General features: G+C 42.8%; 1 protein-coding gene across 2 annotated transcripts in view; it reads right to left on the bottom strand.

Annotated features, from left to right (window-relative positions):
• The window catches only part of Rhobtb3 (Rho related BTB domain containing 3), a 54,472-nt gene extending 34,781 nt beyond the window's left edge, over nt 1–19,691 (bottom strand). The window contains exons 1-5 of one of the 2 annotated variants that reach the window (XM_038322458.1): nt 19,554–19,691; nt 19,230–19,455; nt 14,413–14,599; nt 2,959–3,113; nt 2,033–2,144 (exon numbers count right to left, since the gene is read on the bottom strand). In XM_038322458.1, the coding sequence (XP_038178386.1) occupies nt 2,033–2,144; nt 2,959–3,113; nt 14,413–14,599; nt 19,230–19,455; nt 19,554–19,555 (682 nt within the window). In that variant the 5' untranslated portion in view covers nt 19,556–19,691. The remainder of the gene's footprint in view (nt 1–2,032; nt 2,145–2,958; nt 3,114–14,412; nt 14,600–19,229; nt 19,456–19,553) is intronic. The other variant, XM_038322459.1, reaches the window with a different exon arrangement.
• Between the last annotated feature and the right edge of the window lie 939 nt (nt 19,692–20,630).

Raw genomic sequence — 20,630 nt, 5'->3', positions numbered from 1 at the left:
AAGGGGGACCACTTAATGCCAGTAAATTTCCACGCCTTCATAAATCGCAATGACTCTAACTACTCTGTTGTCTGACATCATCCTAACAATTTTACTTTGATCCCAGCTTTTTTTTTCTTCTAGTGAAATAATCCACCTCACCAATCAGCAAGTAGCTCTTCACTCAACGTACCTCAGCCATGGTGGTGACTACAATCCATGGGCTCCTACAGAGAACATGCCCTTAGATTTCCCATGACTAGCTTGATCCTGCTCAAGAGAGCTTTCCATCAGCCCAGAATATATATTCTCAGCTCATGTCCTCCCCAGAAAACCTGAACTTGTTGGCAAACCTGAGCAGAGGGATGTAAGGGAAAGACTGCCAATGCATGGCACCCCATGATCCAAGCACATGAGTCAACTCCTTCAGCAATAGGAATCCTTTATCTGAACGAGGCTTGGGAGCTGGGTCTGGGACCCTGATAAGCAGCTTTGAGGACCAGGTTCCCTGCAGTGCACCCCAGGCCACCCTACCTCCCAGGACCCAAACTGCTAAGTCTGAAAGCCATAAGCTCCCAGAGCCCAGTGCTAATCCACCCCAAAGACAACTGCGAGCAGTCACGCTGCGTCCTGTTTTATTTCGAGCTCGGTCCATGGCCATCTAAACTAAAAGACACGTGAAACAGTCTTGAAAACACACAGGCTGTCTCTGCTGCCCACACACTGTTGGGGACCTGATACACTGTATTACCCAGACCTCCAAAAGAGCCACTTGGGAAGTTTCTATCAGTGTCAAACAGTGTTGGGCATATGGTTCTCTCTTTTGGATCAGTGAGAACAATTAGCTGTCTACACTCTTTGTTCTTTTCGAATCTTGAAGATATTTAGGCCCCAGAATTTTCCACATAACAGACCTTCTCTGAACCTTATCTGAAACTGGAAGCGATTCCTCAGTTCTAACTTGTGTTCACTTGGTTGACATCTACATTGATTCAACAGCTAGTTCTCCGGTGCCTACTTTAAGGCATTTTTTCTTTTTGACAAATAGGAATTTCTCACATTTATGGAATACACATTGATTATTTATACAAAGCGCATCTCATCATCATTTCTTTGTATTTGAGGCTTTCAAACCCATCTTTTCCATTTCTTCATAAAATACAATAAATTATCATAATAAACTGTAGTTAGCTGGGCAGTGGTGGCACAGCTTTAATCCCAGCATGTAAGTGGCAGAGGCAGGCAGATCTCAATAAGTTGGGCGCCAGCATGGTCTACAAAGTGATTTCCAGGACAGCCAGGACTACTACACAGAGAAACCATGTCTCAAAAACCAAAACAAAACAAAAGTGATAGAAAACCATAGTCATGATTCTATGATATCAAGTATCTATTATTTCAGAACTAATATTGAAGACAAACTGACCCAACAGATGATTATATCCACGATTATATCATAAACCATGTAAAATGTTTTGATGAGTGTGATTTTGTTTTTATATTTACACTCCGTAGCACAAATGATAGTGCACACATGCATTCTTTCGTTCATCCTTCAGTAATTAACTCTGTCATCCTGCTTTATCGCTAGACACAAAGACACAGACACAGATAGACGTGCACACCAGTGTTGCAGGCATTAGATGACTGTGAGAACACTGACTTATTAATCATGATAGGTGAGAAAATTAACAATAAACCTACAACCTTATCTTGCTTTCAGTTCATATTAAGATTTCACCAAGTGTCCCAAGATTGCCTTTTAGAAGACTTTTTGCGCAGCATCCATTTAAGACCGGTATGGCCTTTTGTAGCTTCCTCGTCAGTTTCTTATCTAAACGGTGCCTCTCTACCACATGCTAAGAATCTATAGGATCAAACTTTACATCAGCACTTTCTCAGAAGTGTGGTTTAACTACCACCTGCTCTAGTGTCAGTTAAGAAAGTCCTGACCCTTGTGCCAGGGTCACTGGGAATGTCAAACAGCCCCGAGCATGCTCCAATTGAAACGGTTTCTCTAAGATCTATGAGGAATGTCTTAAGGTGTGCACACCTGGCTGTTCAAGTTGAGGAGGTCTAATTCCGTGAAAGGAGTTGGTCATTTTCCTTTTCCTCATTTTATCACTTGTCTTCTGATTTAAGGCTTGAATCATAAAATACTCCAACTGAAACATGAATCAAAGCAGAATTAAGTCCAACACAATTATATCTGAGATTACAATTTATATTCCAAATCATATCTGCAAATGGTTTCGATGTCAGTGCCAATACTAACAAACATGAGCAAACAATTTTTAATATTAAAAATATATGTTTAGAAGAACTGATTTGTTTTGGCCAACTTTGCCACTGGTGAGCTGCAGTCCACCGAGACCTTGGTTCACAAAGAGAAGTGGATGGCACCTGAAGAGCAACACTCAAAAATGACCTCTGAATGACCACTGGCTTCTACACACGGCACGCGTGTCCCCTGCTCCCTAACAATGCTGCACATGGTGAAGCATGCTTCACTGGCCAGCACAGGGACCTCTGATTGACACTAACCAGCCAGCCTAGCTTACTTGGCATGTGCTAGGTCAGTGAGCGTCCTGGTACCTAAAAAAAGGGGAGCAATGAATATGAACATATGTACCCATGCCCACATGCAGGCATAGGTGTGTATGTATGTACATGGACGGACATATACAGACACACTAACAAGGTTACTATACACTTGTGTAGGTTTGTATTAGAACATGTGATTTTGACATACACAAGGACCCATTTTGAAAGATTCTAAAAATCTTAACAGATGATTAAAAATGTTTCATTTGGATAGAGAATTTTATAATTTTACGCTGATTAAGCCTATGTCACTTAACTCTTATTGTGTTTCTCAAGGCTCAAGCAGATGATGCTCATGAAATGGAAGCCCTCACAGATGCCCTGGAACATAGCTCAGCAGCAGCCTGCACAGGAGCTCACAGGCTCTCCACTTACCACTCCTCCGAAATACTTTCCGATGTAGAAGTCATCGAGGCTATGCAGCTCCAGGTAGGTAGCTCCCAGTTCTTTGGCAAGTTGGATCCCTTCTGTGGTACTAACACAGCTCCCTCGGTCTGAGGTACACAGGGGGCATGTACAAGGTAATTCTTCTGAGGACAGGAATGCAAAACAGAGAGTTTTAAATTAAACGGAAAAAAGGCAGTGCGACCATTAATGGATAGAATCACTATATACTAGACTCTCAATACATAGTGTAAGTGTGGGGAAAAGTCCTCAGATGAATCAGCACTGGCCGTGAAGAGAACAAAGTGTTTCAGAAGTTGGTGAGTGGCTGTCCAAAGGGAAGCACAGCAGTGATGCTAACAGCCAGCAACAACTGACTCAATGTAGTTACACAACCACAACATCACATCCCTAGCCCATTAGACCAAACATAGCCATCTGGTCACCCACACAAACCATGACGACAGAGGACTGGGTCTTCTGTCATAAATTTTCTGTTAAGTAGATTACCAAGCCTGATTAAATCGTATACTTTTATTTTAGTAGAATTCCCAATTAAGATGAATTTTAAAGTTGTAGACCGCCAGACTTCTACCACCTCATAAATTTCATATCAGATGCATTCTTTTTTTTCTTTGTGTAACAGTCCTGGCTGTCCTGGAACTCGCTCTGTAAACCAGGCCAGCCTCAACTCACAGGGGTCCACCTGCCTCTGCCTCCCAAGTGCTGGGATGAAAGGTGTGCACCACCACCACCCAGTATCAAACGCATTTTAATGCTATCATTTAATTCTAAAACATTCTATCTGAAGATTTATATTTATTCTATGTCTGGGTGTTTTGCCTGCATGAAATCTGAGTTCCATTAAGTGTCAGGTACCAGCAGAGGCCAGAAGACACACTGGATCACCTGGAAGTAGAATTACAGAAGGTTAGGAGCCACAACCTGGGTGCTGGGAAAGGAGTCGAGGGCCTCTGGAAGGGCAGCCAGTGCTCTTACCTGCTGAGCCGTCTCCCCAGCCCCTAAAACAGTCTACCTTAGCAAGCAAATCAAATCAAATTAAAATTTAAAGACTAAAAAGTATTTAACAAGAAAGCAAACATTTTAGGATTCATGTGTGTACAACAGACATGTTTACAACAGGGAAAGTGTGACTTATGGCATCTTTACACTCTTCCTAAGGGCAAAAATACATATCCAGCTCCACAGTCATCAGCCAGCTTTGCTTTGTCTCAGGGATAAACATCAGATACGCCATATTCAATGTGTCAAAAGAATGAGGCAGTCTCTGAGAAAGGCATGCTGTTACCAGTTGGGGTCCCTGGGAAGTGCAGTTTAAGATGGAGAATGGTGCAGGTGGCATTGCTTGGTGACGGTCCTAGTTAGGGACAGTGACGAGACACCATGACCATAAACAACGAGCAGAGGAAAGTGTTTAATTCCTTCACCCTTCTGTAAAGCAGTTCATGAAAAGAAGTCAAGACAAAAATTCAAACAGGGCAGGAACCTGGAGGTAGGAGCTGATGCAGAGGCCATGAAGAGGATCTGCTAACTGACTTGCTCTTCCTAGCGTGCTCAGTCCGCTTTCTTTTTTAAGATTTATTTATGTATGTATGTATGTATGTATGTATGTATGTACACAGTGTTCTGCCTACATGTATGCTATGCCTGCATACAGGAAGAAGGCACAATCTTCATATATATATATATATATATATATATATATATATATATATACAGAGATCTCATTATAAATGGTTGCCAGCCACCACATAGTTGCTGGTAATTGAACTTAGAACCTCTGGAAGAGCAGCCAGTGCTCTTAACCTCTGAGTCATCTTTCCAGGCCTCTGTAAGTTGAGGCCAACCTAGTCTACATAGTGAGTTCCAGGACAGTTACATATGGAGACCCTGTCTCAAAAAAAATAAATAAATACAATAAAATTCAGAAACCATGTACTCTTATCTTAATTTTACAGAGAAGGAAACTGCAGCTCAAATATGTTAAGTATCTTAGCCTTGGGGAGCAGAGAAGAAAAGCACAGAAAAATGTCACTGGCTTCACCTGACACATAAACGTGGCATAACCAAAAGCAGAATAAAAAAGTTTGAATAGAGATTACCAGTTTCCAAAATACAGCAATTAGGAACATTGTTAAGCCAGGCATCTTTAACTGCCATACATTCTAGTCTGAGTGTACTTTTTCTAAGACTGTTTCAGTTTGTAGCAAGCTGTTTATGTAGCATTTAGGCTGTCTTGAGAAAGAACAATGGAAGTTTCTCATTCTTTACAAGACCTTTGTGAACAGTGCCTTAATTTTTCTGAAGACAGAGGCCTTCTTACATCTACAAAGGTCTCCTCTATGGCTTAAAGGGATGGGTAGGCAGATCATGTTATGAGACTTTACCTCTGGATAACAGTTAAATGAAGTCGTCAGAGTCTCAAGAGGAAAGTGAACCTCATGTTCAAGAATGGCTAACTATCCAACTTTGAGGAAAAGTAATTTTTATCTGACTCCAGCAGCGTGCAGTCTACCTGTTTTCCACGTCACATAGACGTATTCTTCCACTCACTCAGCAAAAAGGGAAACTGTCATGTAGGCAGCTATCAGTTGGTTAGTTACAAGTTTTCTGGATCCCAAAGGATTTCTTTCCTAATTGGGATACTCTAGGTTCTCTTCTGAGTCAGTCCTGTATTTCCCTACACCAATCAACTTTAGTTAACTTAAGAAGATCCAAAATAACATTCATTTGTTGTTGATTTTGAGACAGGATCTCATAGCTCTGGTTGTCCTGAACCACACTATGTAGACCAGGTTAGCCCTGAACTCACAATGATCCTCCTGCCTCATGGCTAAAGTAGCTCTGGGAATCAGAGTTAGTACTGTCTTTATCGCTACCCCAACACACACACACACACACACACACACACACACACACACATATCTTAAGATATTATGTAAAAAAGCAACATAACCTTGCATTCAAATAAATGGTATTTCTTTCAAAGTAGTGGCATTGAGGGTAGGGTGCTCTTTACAATGTTGTCATTGCTTGAAACTTCTAGAAATTCTTTTGAAAAATTCTAGTTGAGCAAAATATGAGGCTTTCAGCTTTCAGAGTGAGAGTGCTAAAAATAACTTGTGGCAGGGGGGATAATAACTTCAAAAGTAGGATGCCATCTCCTGAAATTTATAATTATGAATGCATCCTAGGACCATTGTGAAGATTTCTCCTTCAAAGGTATTTTCACTGTGTACTAAAACCCAAAGATTTGTGTTGAGGATATATCTCAGTGGTTAAGAGTGCATGCTTATCCTGAGGTACCACATAAAATGTGGCACACACCTGTAACCCCAGGACTGGTGAGGTGAAGGCAGAAGGATTATAAATTCAATGTCGTTCTTGTTTATATAATGAATTCAAGATCAGAATGGTCTACATAAGACACTGTCTCAAAACAAACAAACAAACAAAGAGTCCAAAATGTTTTCAGAGCCAAGTACGATGACAGCCACATTGCCAAGTTTGTCACAAAAAAAGAAAGGAAGGAAGGAAGGAAGAAAGGAAGGAAGGAAGGAAGGAAAGAAGAAGGTAGGTAATAGGGCCAAACACAATTGTGCCAATCCCTGCCTTTTAGAAACTGAAATATGAGGTTAGAAAATTCAAGATAAGGCTAAGCTACATAGCAAGTCCTATCTCAAACAAACTAATGCAAGTATACTTAAATACACACACAGCAAGACCCGGTCTCAAACAAACACATGCACGTATGTACACACAGACACACACTGAAAGAGAAACAACTGAATAAGCTCCAGCAAGACCCCACCACCCAAGAGAATTAGCAAAGTTACCCAGCTGAGTGAAATGTGTTGTGGGGGATGAGTGGAGGGGAGCAGTACAGCCCTTGAGTTAGCAGCCAGATTTAGCTCTATAATTAATATAATCACATCTTCAGTCAATTCATTTCATGATTTTAAAGAAAATTATTTTTTTATTTAGATTATTTATAAACTAACTTTTTCATTCATTGAAAACTACTTGTACCTACTACAAGAGGGACAGAAAGCTGAAAGACTCCGTGGCCAACTGACCAAGGTGGATGTGACTGAAAACATCTGAAACAGTGAACACTAAAATAAAGGAATACAGAGTTGCCATAGGAACAGAGGAGCGACCGTGCACTGGGGTGGAGGTTACAGCAAAGGCAATGGCTCAATGGAAAGAATGAATTCGCTGTGCAGTTATAGAAGGGGAGTGGACCACAACTGCAGAAGTGTGAGCCAGGACGAGAAGAAAACACATTTCCACTTTTGAAAAAGATCTTTGTATAACTTTTATTTATGTGTGTGTGTGTGTGTGTGTGTGGTGCGCGCGCACACACAAGATGTGCATGAGTGAATGTGTGTGCGTGATGTGCACAAATGTGTGTGTGCATGAATGTGTGTGTACGCGATGTGCATGAGTGAATGTGTATGTGAACAAATGAGTGTGTGTGTACACGTGCGCACAATGTGCACGAGTTGAGTGAGTGTGTACGTGATGTGCATGAGTAAATGAGTGTGTGCACGATGTGCACGAGTGAATATGTGTGTGAGGTGCACAAATGTGTGTGTGCACGAGTGAATGTGTGTGATGTGCATAAATGTGTGTGTGCACAAGTGAGTGTGTGTTTGCACATGCGCACAATGTGCACGAGTGTGTGTGTGTGTACATGATGTGCATGAGTGAATGTGTGTGTGGTGTGAATGAGTGTGTGTGCACACGTGATGTGCACGAGTGAGTGTGTGTGTGATGTGAATGAATGTGTGTGTGCACACATGTGTGTGGGGGGGCCTGTGGAACCTGGAAGAAGCTGCTGGATTCTCTGGAGTCCAAGCAGTTGTTCTGGACATCAAACCTGGGTCCTCTGAAAGAGCAGTGGGTGTTCTTTGCCATTGAGCAGTCTCTCCACTTTTACAAGTTGCCAGCCCCTCTACATCCCAAACCACACAAGTGACTGAATAAAAGGGAGGCTGTCAAAGGAGAGCAGGAGGAAGGAAAGGAGGAGGAGGGGGCAAGGTGACAGAGGACCAAGCATACCGCAGCATTAAAATGAAGTGAGGTGACGTCAGGTTTGGCATTACGAGTGCCTGGCAGAATGAAGGCAGGACAGCACTGGACCCAGAGTACAGGTGACCTTCACATACTGGAGTGACGTCCAGAGTGTCCACAGCTCGCACATCGGAGCAGGAAGCAGCGGGACCGAAGACAACGGCTGGCAGCTGGCCAAAGGGCACTGGTGGGAGGAAGCAGATCCCCCATGGAGCCCACGGGCACCCACTTCCACCCCAGCCACAGACAGCCGCTGGGCAGAGCAAGAGAAGGAATCAATCCAACTTGGAAAATGAAGTGCAAAAGTAAACAAAGGATTTCCTACCATTTCAGCTATTTTTGAAACAAAACCTCACCAAACAGACTTACAAAGCCTAAAGAAAACCTAATAACATTCAACCAATGAGAATAACTATAATGAATTTAGTATTTCAAGTAAATGTACATCTATAAGTCAATAACAAGAAATTGCAAATGAACCATTGAGAGATTTTAGATACAAAAATATTGAAATTAAAATTTTAATCAAATAAAGTAGCAGAAAAACTTTTTTATACACCAGAGAAAAGAGACGAAGATGAAAGCGATATAAGCGAATGCTGTACTCGAAATGTTTGGGAGGCCAATGCAAGAAGACCACAAGTTCAAGCCAGTCTGGGCTACAGTGTGAGATGCTACCAAAAAAGAGGAAACAAGGATTCTGCAGAAGAAAACAAGAAAGCTAAGAGCATCAGGAGAGATCCAGAATTACCATCATCAGCCATAAAGAGCCATAAAGAGAAAAATGGTGGGTTGCTGGCAGCTGAAGCCAGAAGGCAAGTGACTGTTGAAGACCAAGGAAAAGCATCAGGTTCTTCAAGGAATCCAGAGTGACTGTTAGAGAAAACGGGAATCGTGTCCGACATGTTTAAGGAGTAGTCTGAAGCAGATCATGAAAACCTTTGCGTTTCAGATAAGAAGTTTACAACCCAAAGCTACTCCTGTGAGCACAGACTCTGGATAAGAAGGAAAGCACTATCAGGAAGCGCTGGTTCAAACCAGAAGTCGTCTCTGGCTTCCCTGGAAGGACCTGCAGTGGTGCGCACCCCAGAACCCAAGTGTGCATGTCTGAGCACCATCCCCACCAAAAGGAATCTGAGCTGCGAGAGCAAGGTCTAACCATTTGTTGTCCTCCAGGAGGTAAGGTGCTGAAAACTGACAGGAGCTAGCCGAATAAGACGCCTTCTTAGATATGGGTCATATGTTACACAGAGTAAAAGACCATAAATACTGAACTTTAAGAACAAGTCCTTATAAATCATAAGAATTGGAGGGGCACAGGAAAGTAGAAGCTATTTAAAGAGGAAAACCAACCAACCACAGAGGAGGGACGATAGCTCACACTAGTGCAAGCACTGTGCAGCATCAGAAGGCAGTATATAAAATAAGGGGCTGAAATACTTATAAAAATGTCCTTGTCGTAAAGTCTCCCTCCACCAAGTAAAAAAAGAAATTGGGGATCAAGTGTGGATTAAGCACTAGAGAGACAGGATAACTAAACAGTATTTATGTCTTGAATTGAAAAAAAAAAACAACTGTAAATCACATTACTGGAATAAGGAAGAAAATGTAAATGTAGATATTTTAAATAGTGCAGTAGATAACAATATGGTACATTCTGACTGATCACCATAGTATGGGCCAGAAGTGAATAATAGCCTTATTCTTATGATGAATATTGAGCAGTCAGGAGTGAAAAAAAAATCCCATGTTACAATGTAGTCTCAAATGATTTAGAAGAGAAAATGGATGTATGTGTGCATGCATGCCTGTGTATATGTGTGTGATTTATAAATTCTATAATTCAATGTTTTCTTCTTGCCAATTTTCTTAGTTTCTAAAGACTGTAAAGCACACACTGTTCTGCTCTGACTTGTATTGTGACATAACTACTCTGAGTTTATTCCAGAAAGAACATGAGGCCAGAGGTCAGTCCACCATGAACCTTAAGCTTCAAGGTCTTCTGTAGTTTCTTCGAAAATCCATGGGAGAAAGCTCAACAATGTATTCTCCCACATGGTTATACACTACTGTAAAATTGGCGAAGTAAAACATGCATTTGATTAAGATCACTGTCTCTGCCCGGTGGCGGTGGTGGTGCATGCTTTTAATCCCAGCACTTGGAAGGCAGAGGTAGGTGGATTTCTGAGTTCGAGGCCAGCCTGGTCTACGGGAAGAGTTCCAGGACAGCCAGGGCTACACAGAGAAACCCTGTCTTGAAACACCAAATCCAAACAAACAATCAAAACTGTCTCTTTCCACTCTTAGGTTTGTACTGAATGAGGCCACACTGAAGGAGCCATCTGTGTTCTGGATGCCACTAAGTGAATTACCCTCAGGTTCTGAGAGCTGTCGCTCATGGTCTGAGGCACCAACTGGCCTGGTGCTGGAGTGATTTTCACAAACGTTCTGACCACAGTGTAGACATGATATGAGATCACAACTGTGAGCTGAAGTAGGACACAGCATGGGTTCAGGGCTCTGGGGAAATAAGAGAAATAAGAAAAGACAAAAACTAATTATCACTCTCTTCTCTCTACAAAAAATATTACAAAGTAATTCATATGAAGATATCATCAAAGACTTTACAACCCAAAAGACAAAAGAATTAAAAAAAATAAAGATAAATAAAGAAGTGGTAAGCTCCTCAAGACCTAGCTATACCAATTTTAGGCATATACCCAAAGGATTTGCAATCATGTCACACGGACACTTGATCAACTGTGTTCACAGCAGCTTTATTCATAACAGCCAGAAGCTAGAAACAACCTTGATCCCCTCAGCTGAAGAATGGATAAGGAAAATATGGTTCTTTTACACAATGGAGTACTAGTCAGTTGTAAAAAATAATGACCTCATGAAATTTGCAGGCAAATGGATGGAACTGGAAAAAATCATTCTGAGTGAGGTAACCCAGACCCAGGAAGACAGATACAGTGTGGACTCACTCATAGGTGGTTATAAAGGACAGGATAACCAACCTACAATCCATAGCCCCAGAGAGGCTAGGTGAGAAGGAGTCCCTAAGAGGGATGCGTGGGTTTTCCTGGGAAGAGGAAGTAGAAAAAGATCTGGGTAAAGTGGGGGCGGAGACTGGGGGATGGTGGGATGGGAACTACAGGGAGCAGGTTGGAGTCAGGATTGGGGCGGGGGGGGGGGTGGGGGGGGGATAAAAGAGACGTCTTGATAGGGAGAGCATTTTGGATTTAGGGAGAAACCTGATGCCAGGGAAACCCCAAGTAACATACAAGGATCACCCCAACTAAGACTCTTAGCAATGGTGGAGAGGATGCCTGAACTGGCAATCTACTGTAAGCAGATTGGTGACTTCCCTAATTGTCATCAGAGATACTCTATCCAGTAACTGATGGAAGCAGAGGCAGAGATTCACAGACAAGCACTGTACTGCTCTCCGAGAGTTCAGAAGAAGAAAGCGGTGAGGGATTGTACCAGCCATGGCATTCAAGATGGGCAAACTCACAAAGACACCTGACCTGAGCTCGCGGTAGCTCATGGACTCTGGACCAACATGCATGGGACTGACCAAGCCCTCTGCATGTGTGCGACAATCGGGTAACTTGGTCTCTTAGTAAGGCAGTGAGGGCAGGACTTCCTCCTGGAGCTTAGCTGGTAACTAACCTGTTCCCCATGCTGGATTACCTGGTCTCACCCCAGCTAAGGGGAGGAGCTTGGTGCTGCCTCAACTTGAGGTGCCCTGCTTTGCACCAGCCCACAGGAGGCCTGTCTCTTCCTAAATGGAAGCGGAGGGGAGTAGATGGGAAAGAGAGGGTATGGCTGGGAGGAGAGGAAGGAGGGAAACTGGTTGGTACATAAAATAAATTTTAAAAAAGTTATTTAAATATTTTTTTAAAAGGAGTGGTAAGCTATTAAGTAGAAGCATCTTTTAAACATCTGTAGCATTTGGCAGCTTTGCCATATTTGAAATTTGTTGTATTCTTTGTGCATTTATAAATAAATATTTGTTTTCTATTTGTATGAGCCTGAATGTGTGGATGTAAAATTGTATAAATCTGTGCACTTCCAAATATCTGCAAATTACCCTTTCAGAAAACCAAAACTGCCACCGTGAAAGATTAACTGAGGGCCTAAAGAAATGGCTTGAGGACTTGCTGTTCCTGCAGATGGCCCAGGTGCAGCTCCCAGCACCCTCTTCTGGCCTCAGAGAGAACTGCATGGGAAATGCATAAACCCAGGCAGGCATACATACACACATAAATAAAGAAGAAGAAAAAAATCACCAAACTTTTTTAAAAAAGGATTAAATGACAAAGAATTGAAACCAAATAGGGATGGCAACAATGCAATGAGTTTGAGATTTACTTAGCATAAAATCAAACAAGGTACTTAGCTTACTGGATGTGGTTGGTATGAGAGAAAGAGGAATCTAACAGAGCCCTTTTGGGGTGAACAGGGAGGTAGAAGGAATCCAGTGGTCAGGGGATCACATCAATAGGGGTGCAGGCCGGGGACAGGCTACAAGCAAAGAAGCAGAGTAAACACACCATGTACATGTAAGTGCGTACAAAGACAGCCAGGGACACACCGTGTGAGTCCATGATCTACGCAGAGAGCAAGAAGAGAAGGTGAAAGGCTGACTTACCAACACCTCCCTGTGTTGCTGGTGACCAGAGTAGAGGTCAGAGGTCAGAAGAGCCAGGAAACAGTGGCTGTAGTGCAGGAAAATGTTAGGACGATTGCAGAAAGAACTGTTACTAAATGAAACAAATTTGACACTGTAGGGCTCCCTCTGGAGAACTTGAAACAAAGGCAACATGAAAGAAAGCCCGGGAGGCTGGCTGGAGGACTGAAGCCCAAGGCAACCCAAGAACTAAGGATAACTCTTTCAAGAATCATGAACAGGAAAAAAAGTTAGGGAAGTGCTAAGAAAGTGAGGTCAAGGGTGGGTCAAGGTTGTTTTCTCTGTAATATTAGTGTGAAAGAAACATAAACCTGCCCTCTGCTTCAGCAATCCACTCCAAGGAACAATCCAAGTATCAGAAGGACAGCGGAGACATAGCTGATGGCACATTCATACAATGGCATAACATACAGCGATTAAATGAAGAGGCAATATATACACACTCCGACTATGCAACTCTGTGCCGAGTTCAAGAACAGGTGCGACTAATGTCAGAAGCGAGACAATAGCTCTCAATATGGAGGGTGTAATCACCTGGTGTAGCTGCCTCAGGAAGCCTTCTGACGCACTGCAAACAATCTAAACCCTCCTCCATGACATAGACATTAAGTAAGTTAGACATACTAACCTGTACTCTCAGGTTAGCCAATCATAAGTTCCTTACTGTGCTGACTAGTTTGCTGTCAACTTGATACCAGCTAGAGACATTTTGGAAGAGAAAACGGCAAATGAGAAAATGCCCTACCAGACTGGCCTGTGAGTAAGCCTGTGATACATCTCCTTGGTTGAAGATTGATGTGGAAAAGCACAGTTGTTCCTTGTGGGTAGTGCCACCCCTGGGCTGGTGGTCTTGGTTCTATAAGAAAGCAGGCTAAGCAAGTCATGAAGAGCAAGCCAGTAAGCAGCTCTCCTTCCTGGCCTCCACTTCAGTTCCAGCCTCCAGGTTCCTACCCTGCTTGAGTTACTGTGGGGAGTCCCCTCAGGAATGGCCTTTTACCTGGAAGCATTAACAGTCCCCATGTTGCTTTTGGTCATGTTGTTTTATCACAGCAATGGAAACCTAAGACAAGTTTCTATGCCTTAATAATAATAATAACTTGTTTTAAAAAGGAATTAAAACTTAAAGACAGCCTTACTAAGGAAATAACACTGAGCAAACTTACAAAATACTACGAAATCAAAACAAGTCCTGAGTTGGCCCTGCTATTTGATGATCACAACAGCAAAGGCGGGGGCAGCAGGAACCCAGGAACCCACGAAGCGTGTGGTAATGAGCAGCTCTTTCCTGGGGCAGCGCTGTTGAGTGTTTCTATCTCAATCTGCCTAACAGCCCTGCTCACATGACACATCTTTTCATGATAATCTATCCTTGCCCATCAAATGGACCTTAAAAGGTTAATATGGCTCAAAGTGTCAAAAGAATACAATTACTGATGTACAGTAGAGGAGCAGCTTAAGGGAAGATTTATACCCAAAGCATACGGGGTATATTTGTGAACCTCTCCTCTGACACCTGATTACTGTATAGAACAATGAGGTGACAACTGTTCATTTTGAGTTTCAAAATAAAACTGTATTAATCATTAACAAACTTAGTTTTGTAAACATGGTGCCTGCATGCTCATTATAAAAAGAAATCATGCACTTACCATGCTGCCTGGTCCCAACGGCTGCAATGATCACTGGAACCGAGTTTGATGCTCTTTTAATCACTGGGATATAATTATCCTTTACTTCGTGGAATGAAAACTTGTCATTTACATTGTATTTTATCACAACGATGTCAGCACCCCCAATTAGGTTTTGGGAGGTGTACCAATCACTGTCAAAAATGTCCTAAACAAAAATGCAAACATCACCTTTTAGTTTGTTTATCTTCAAATCAATTCCCAAACTAATTGCCAGATTAGTTATAAGATATTGTCTAAATGTTTAGTGTCTGTTAGTCTTGAGAAGGCATGCAAATGTATTTTTGAATACTATGGTGGTTTTAATGAGAATGGCCCCCAGAGAAATTGAATGCTTGGCTCCCAGTTGGTAGAACTGTTCGGGAAAGATTGGAAGGTGTGGCCCTATAGAAAGAGGTGAGTAACTGGGTGGGTGGGGGAGTGGGGCAGGCTTCGAGATTTCAAAAACCTAGGTCATTCTCAGTTAGCCTTCTCACTGCCTTATACTTGGGAATCAGACGTAAACTTTTAGCGACTGACCCAGCCCCATGACTGCCTTCCTCTGTCACATTCCCCACCTGGTGATCATGGACTCACCCTCTGGACCTGTGAGCCCCAATAAATGTTTTCTTTTATAAATTACCTTGGTTATGGTAATAGGAAAATAACTAAAACAAAAGGGTGACCACATAAAATTTAATGTCTGATGCTTGATAATTTATTTAAAACACTTTTTCTTCACTACCCGAAACAACTATACACTAGTAAGACCCCCATGGCTACAGCATTTGTTTGATGAAATGAGCAACCTCTGTCCACCCTCTACACCTAAAAAATACTCTTTTTTGAAATTATGCTGATTTTAGTCACTTGCAATTCCAAAGCTGTAACATTGTGCAGTCAAGGTCAGAAGTTTTCCTGTGACCCAGATAGACACTGCAGGGCTTCTGTGTGTTCTCACACTGTGAATCTTGTATTCCTTTTACCTTATACACATTTGAAGAAATTAGTATATAATCTTTTTTTTTTTTTTTTTTTTTTTTTTGGTTTTTCGAGACAGGGTTTCTCTGTAGCTTTTTTAGAGCCTGTCCTGGAACTAGCTCTTGTAGACCAGGCTGGCCTCGAACTGACAGAGATCCGCCTGCCTCTGCCTCCCGAGTGCTGGGATTAAAGGCGTGCGCCACCACCGCCCGGCATAATCTTTAACTTTATATTTGTGTAGTACCCATTTGAGCATGGAGAAAATGTGAATCTATAGACACATTGTATATTACAAGGTGTTAATTGTAAAGGCCTGTGTTTGCATTTTATGTATTGAGCTCATATACTAAAATTCAGAATAAAACTGTTCAGAAATTTTTACTATAAGACTATAGTTAATATTCATATTTAGAACTAGAATCACATGTAATTTATTATGGAACTTAGTTCTATGAAAATATGTGCAAAGTTTTGTGAAAATAGCATATAAAAAAATGCCATCTTAATTTCACTGCCAAATACGCACAAAAAGTGTTCTTCTTAAATTAGTTAATGATTAATCATTTCTTTCATGTGGCCTTTTTCTAAGACATAATCAAGTTAGGAAACTGTTGGGTTACAGAGTCTTACACTTTGGTATGTGAGTCCAAAAGGAGGTTAAAAGTGTTCAAATGAGCAGGCAAGCGAGATCCATGTGGCAGAGCCATTAGCCTATGACAGACAGGCCCTGTGGAGAGACGAGCTCTTGTCCCATTTCCAGACCCTCAGCCGCCCATGTCTCGGCAAGCTTATTCAGAATGAGAGCTGCACCGCAGAACTTTAAAACAGGGATGCACTATCCAAACCAGAATGGATATAGCGTATTCAAAAGGAGGTCAAAACAACAGAAACAGAAAGGAAACTGAACGGTCAGTGGCAAAGGCAAAGGGCTGAGTGCCGGTCCTGCCACAGTGCTAGGGTGAGGGGAGAAGTGACCACAAATGCCCATTGGTCCCAACTGTATCTATACACACTCTGGTTCAGAATATGCACAGGCAGCACAGCGTGGAAGCTGAAGGATCACTGAACAATAGAAGAGTCCGGCACATGGGATTCAAAACACGTCCAGAGAACAAGTCAGAAATCATTTTTTCACATTCCAAATAGTTCAGAATTCCAGAGTTACTGGAGAGGCAAAACATGGCAGGAGGGGGATTTGGGTATTATTAATTTACTCTGTGGTATTGAGGATAAAACAGCTATAAACGCTTTTATTTGTAATGCAATCCACATCTGCAAACCCTTTGCAAGAAAATATGAATACATGATCTCACAGTTTATCTTTTATTCATTGTTCATTTGCGGGTTTTTCAGACAGGATCCCAGGGTGTCCACACTCACAGACTTCTCTCCTCTTCCCAATTGCTGGAATTATAGGCATGAGCCAGGATGCCCAGCTAACCATGCTTTGGAACATACTTCTAATAGACAGAAAAATAAAAATCTAGAAATATGAAATTAAATAATAATATGACTGCAAAAGAGAGAGGTAGGCAGAACTAAGCTATGAACTTCATCTAATGAGTTTGAATTATGTTTACTTAAAAAGCTTCAAGTACGCAGAGACAGCAAAGAGCCAGAGTACAGAAAGCAAATCTGGGAGGGAAATACTTCCAGCTTCCTTCCAAGTCCAAGGCAGTGGCGACATTTCTTTTTAAGTTGTCACAGCTCCACTGGTTTCTAGAAATCTAGAGGAAATCCATTTGTCCCACCCCTTGTAAGCCAGTTCCAGGACTTCACTGGGACATTATGCAACAGCAAACATGGAGCTACACTGGAGAATCAGATTCATCTTTACAAAAACAAAAACCCGGGTTCCTACAAGGAAACAAGGACTTCGTCCTATTTGACTAGTGTGTGCATTGAAAGTCCTGCGTTAGTACAAACCTTACTGACGTGAGCACCTCTCCCATGTTTAATATAAGTGATGTACAACTACACTAAAGCTATAATGTGCACTTTATTGCAGCAGCCAGCACTCTTGGGGCACCTACAGCCAGCACTCTCGAGACTTTACCCTTCAGCACAGCACCAGGAGACAGAAAAACAAGTCTGAGAGAAGGTGAAAATGTACACACATACACATACACACACACACACACACACACACACTATACATATATATACATGATATATATACATATATATGCAAAGCAGGGCTCTGAAATAAGTTTTGTTATCAAAAGTGCTGTGTTTGATATTCTGATTCAGCACATATGTCAATGCCAGCTGATTGGTATAACCAACGTTCATACTTCTGGCAGAATTTACTTATTATGTTCAAGAGGAAAAAGCAGCAGCTCAGAAAAACTCTACATATGTACCTCACTATTTCTGAAGACTCATCCTAGTATGGGAAATGGTACCTGGTAACAAACTTGGTATCAAGACTGTGAGCACACAAAACGAGAATTCCCTTAACATGTTATAACAGTCAGCAAGACTGCAAAGCTTATTTAATCCATTCTGAAGGTTTTTGTTTTATCTATTTTATTTTTATAAAATGAGTGCTTCTTTGCTAAGTGAACAAACACAGGAAGTAAAGGGTTAACTTGGAACTAGGAGAAATAATCCCAATAACCCAAGTCATCTTATTTTATTTTCTCTGTATTTATTTCATCAATCCACTAAATATTCATTCAACAGTATGCTGAACAAGTAATACTTTCAGGCTAGAAGCTCTTTCGTAATAAAAGGGCCCAAAGTAAACGTGCTTGCACAGACATCAGCCCATAAGTCAGTGGCTCCTTCTGATACCAACATCGCTGCCATACCTGAAGGCTAAGTCCATTCTTTTAATTGAAAAGTCTACTTAAAATTTATTTTAGCACATTAATATCCATCTCCAGTCAAAGAGTGTCTTCTTTCCACAAGAAGAAAATATGCTCGAGAAAATTTCCTTAGCACATTCTATATATTTCTGTTCCAAAGTATTCTACTTCCCCTTAGCTCTGATTCATTAAAAAAAAAAACTGCCCGTTTAATTAAAGAATCTCACATAATTTATGCCCTTATAAGACCCAAAAGTTTCATATATATTATCTTTAACTGAAACACATACAACTACAATATTAGCAATGAATTACAGGTTTAAAATAAGCAAAATATAGTGTCACTGTGTTGTGAAGATATCTGCAAGTCAAGGAGCTGACTCCTTTGTCCTTTCGTCAGATTTCTTTCATTCAACTATCATAAACATGAAGAAACTTTAAAGTGCTAAGTAACATTAATGGTATTTCTAATTTATTAATCACTAAAAGCAATGGCTAATAGATGAGTATTTGCATCATTAAAATCTAACCCTCCCCCCAAGGTGGGAAGTCTACAAATGAGACATTTAAAATTAGTTCTCACACTCCGTCCTTTCTCCCTTTTTCCATACTATTTCTGACTAGTACCGGAAAAGAGTATTTTTGCCTATGTTGGGTGGTAAAGGACAGTATTTATAGCACACATGTCCTTATCCTCCACAGGGTGGAACTTCGTGACCCTGTCCCTCGGTGTTAGCATAGTCAACTCTTAGCTGTCTACGTGCAGCACCGTAACTGCTCTACATTCCCCTGGGACTTTCTACCTTACGGACGTGTTTTGTGACAGGGCTGCTCCAAATTGAAACATCTCCAAATTGAAACAAAGGACGAGATTTGCCAAAAATGTTAACTAAAATAAAATAAAAAAATAACCTCTCGCCAGGCAGTCAGGAAAATAGGAAACGAGGGGAGGAAGGATCCAAACGACAGGCTCCTTGGCCTGGGCACCGCGCAGCCTCTGCCCCTTACCCAGACGGGACAGTCGTGCACCACCAGCTTGACGTTCCCGAAGGCACTGGCCTGGTACTCGGTGAACACCGGGCGCGCGACCGTGCTGGCCGCGTTCAGCAACAAGCTGCTCTCGTCCCCCGAAACCAGCGGGCTTCTCCCCAGGTAGGTGCGGATGAGCCCCGACGGCCGGTTATCCTGGTGGAACGAGTCGCCCTCGTTCCCCAGCGCCACGATGTGGATGGACCTGCGGGGCCGAGAGGGGCGCGGTGAGCGGGTGGGCGCAGCCAGGGCGCGTGGCACGTCCGGGACCCGGACGGTGGCAGGACGGCGACGCGTACGTACATGATCGCGGCTGGCAGGGCGGCCTCTCACCGCAGGCAGCTCATCCCCGGCCGCGGCCCTCGCGCGCCTGCACCGCGGTGCTGCCGACGCAGAGCACAGCCGGCCCGGCGCGGGCGGCCAGCGGGGGCGCGGGCAGCGCTGCGGATCCCCGGTCGCCGCCCCTGGTCGCGGCGCCTCCGCCCCGGCTCCGCCTCCGCCCCGCGGCGACCGGGCCCAGCACGTGTCCCCCCACCCCCACCCCGCCGGGAGTCCGCCGCGCAGGGGAGCGAGCTGCCCGCCGAGCCCTCCCCGCGGTGCCCGGGCGGCGGCCGCGGGACACAAAGGAGCGGTGGTCGCGGGGACGACACCGGAGCTCGGGAGCTGCTCGCCGCCAATCCGCCTGCAGCAAGTTTGCTCAACTCGGAAGACTGAAACCCGAGCCGGGAGCGGGGGAGGGGCGGCCTGGTCCCGCCGGGGACCAGAGGAGAGCCTGGCTAGGGGGCAGCCCCTTGCGGATCCCTCGGTCCTGTGTCCACGCTGGCCCTCACCGAAAGTGTGTTATCGTTTTGTCAGTGGTCAACATGCTCTACAGCGGTTTTGTAAAATCCTATTTGTGAAGAAAAAAAAATAAAGGCAACATTCATGAAGCTGCAGAAAGAGTTCTTTGTTCACGCACCAATTAATTTGCGAATGTCGCTTTGGAAAGGTCATTTACTATTGCAAGCTATATTTGGCATACTTTAACCAAAACTGCGGAATTTGAAGTGTAAGGATTTTTAATGTGATTTTTTTGTATATATAAAAGAAAGTTCTAGCAGTCTATTTGGATTCTTTTTAGCACACATTCCAGTTACATTATTTAATAATAGCTCACTAAAAAATAAGGATCGTGTTAATGTAAAGATACTTTAGATTCTTTCATGATGACACGCAGAAATAAAGCTTCTGGATGCCTCTTTTAAGGGCCTAAGACTACCTCCAATAGAAAACACCGTGAGAGACTGCTAAAGCTAGGACAGGCCAGGACTTATCCTGGGGCTCCTCCATAAAATTCTCCCAAACACCTCACACACAGTTAAAAGGGTTCTTGATTGTCTT

The sequence above is a fragment of the Arvicola amphibius genome, chromosome 3 (genome assembly GCF_903992535.2).
Source record: "Arvicola amphibius chromosome 3, mArvAmp1.2, whole genome shotgun sequence".
NCBI classification, from domain to species: Eukaryota; Metazoa; Chordata; class Mammalia; order Rodentia; family Cricetidae; genus Arvicola; species Arvicola amphibius.
Note: the sequence above shows the minus strand (reverse complement) of the source record. Positions and strands in the feature narration are given on the sequence as shown.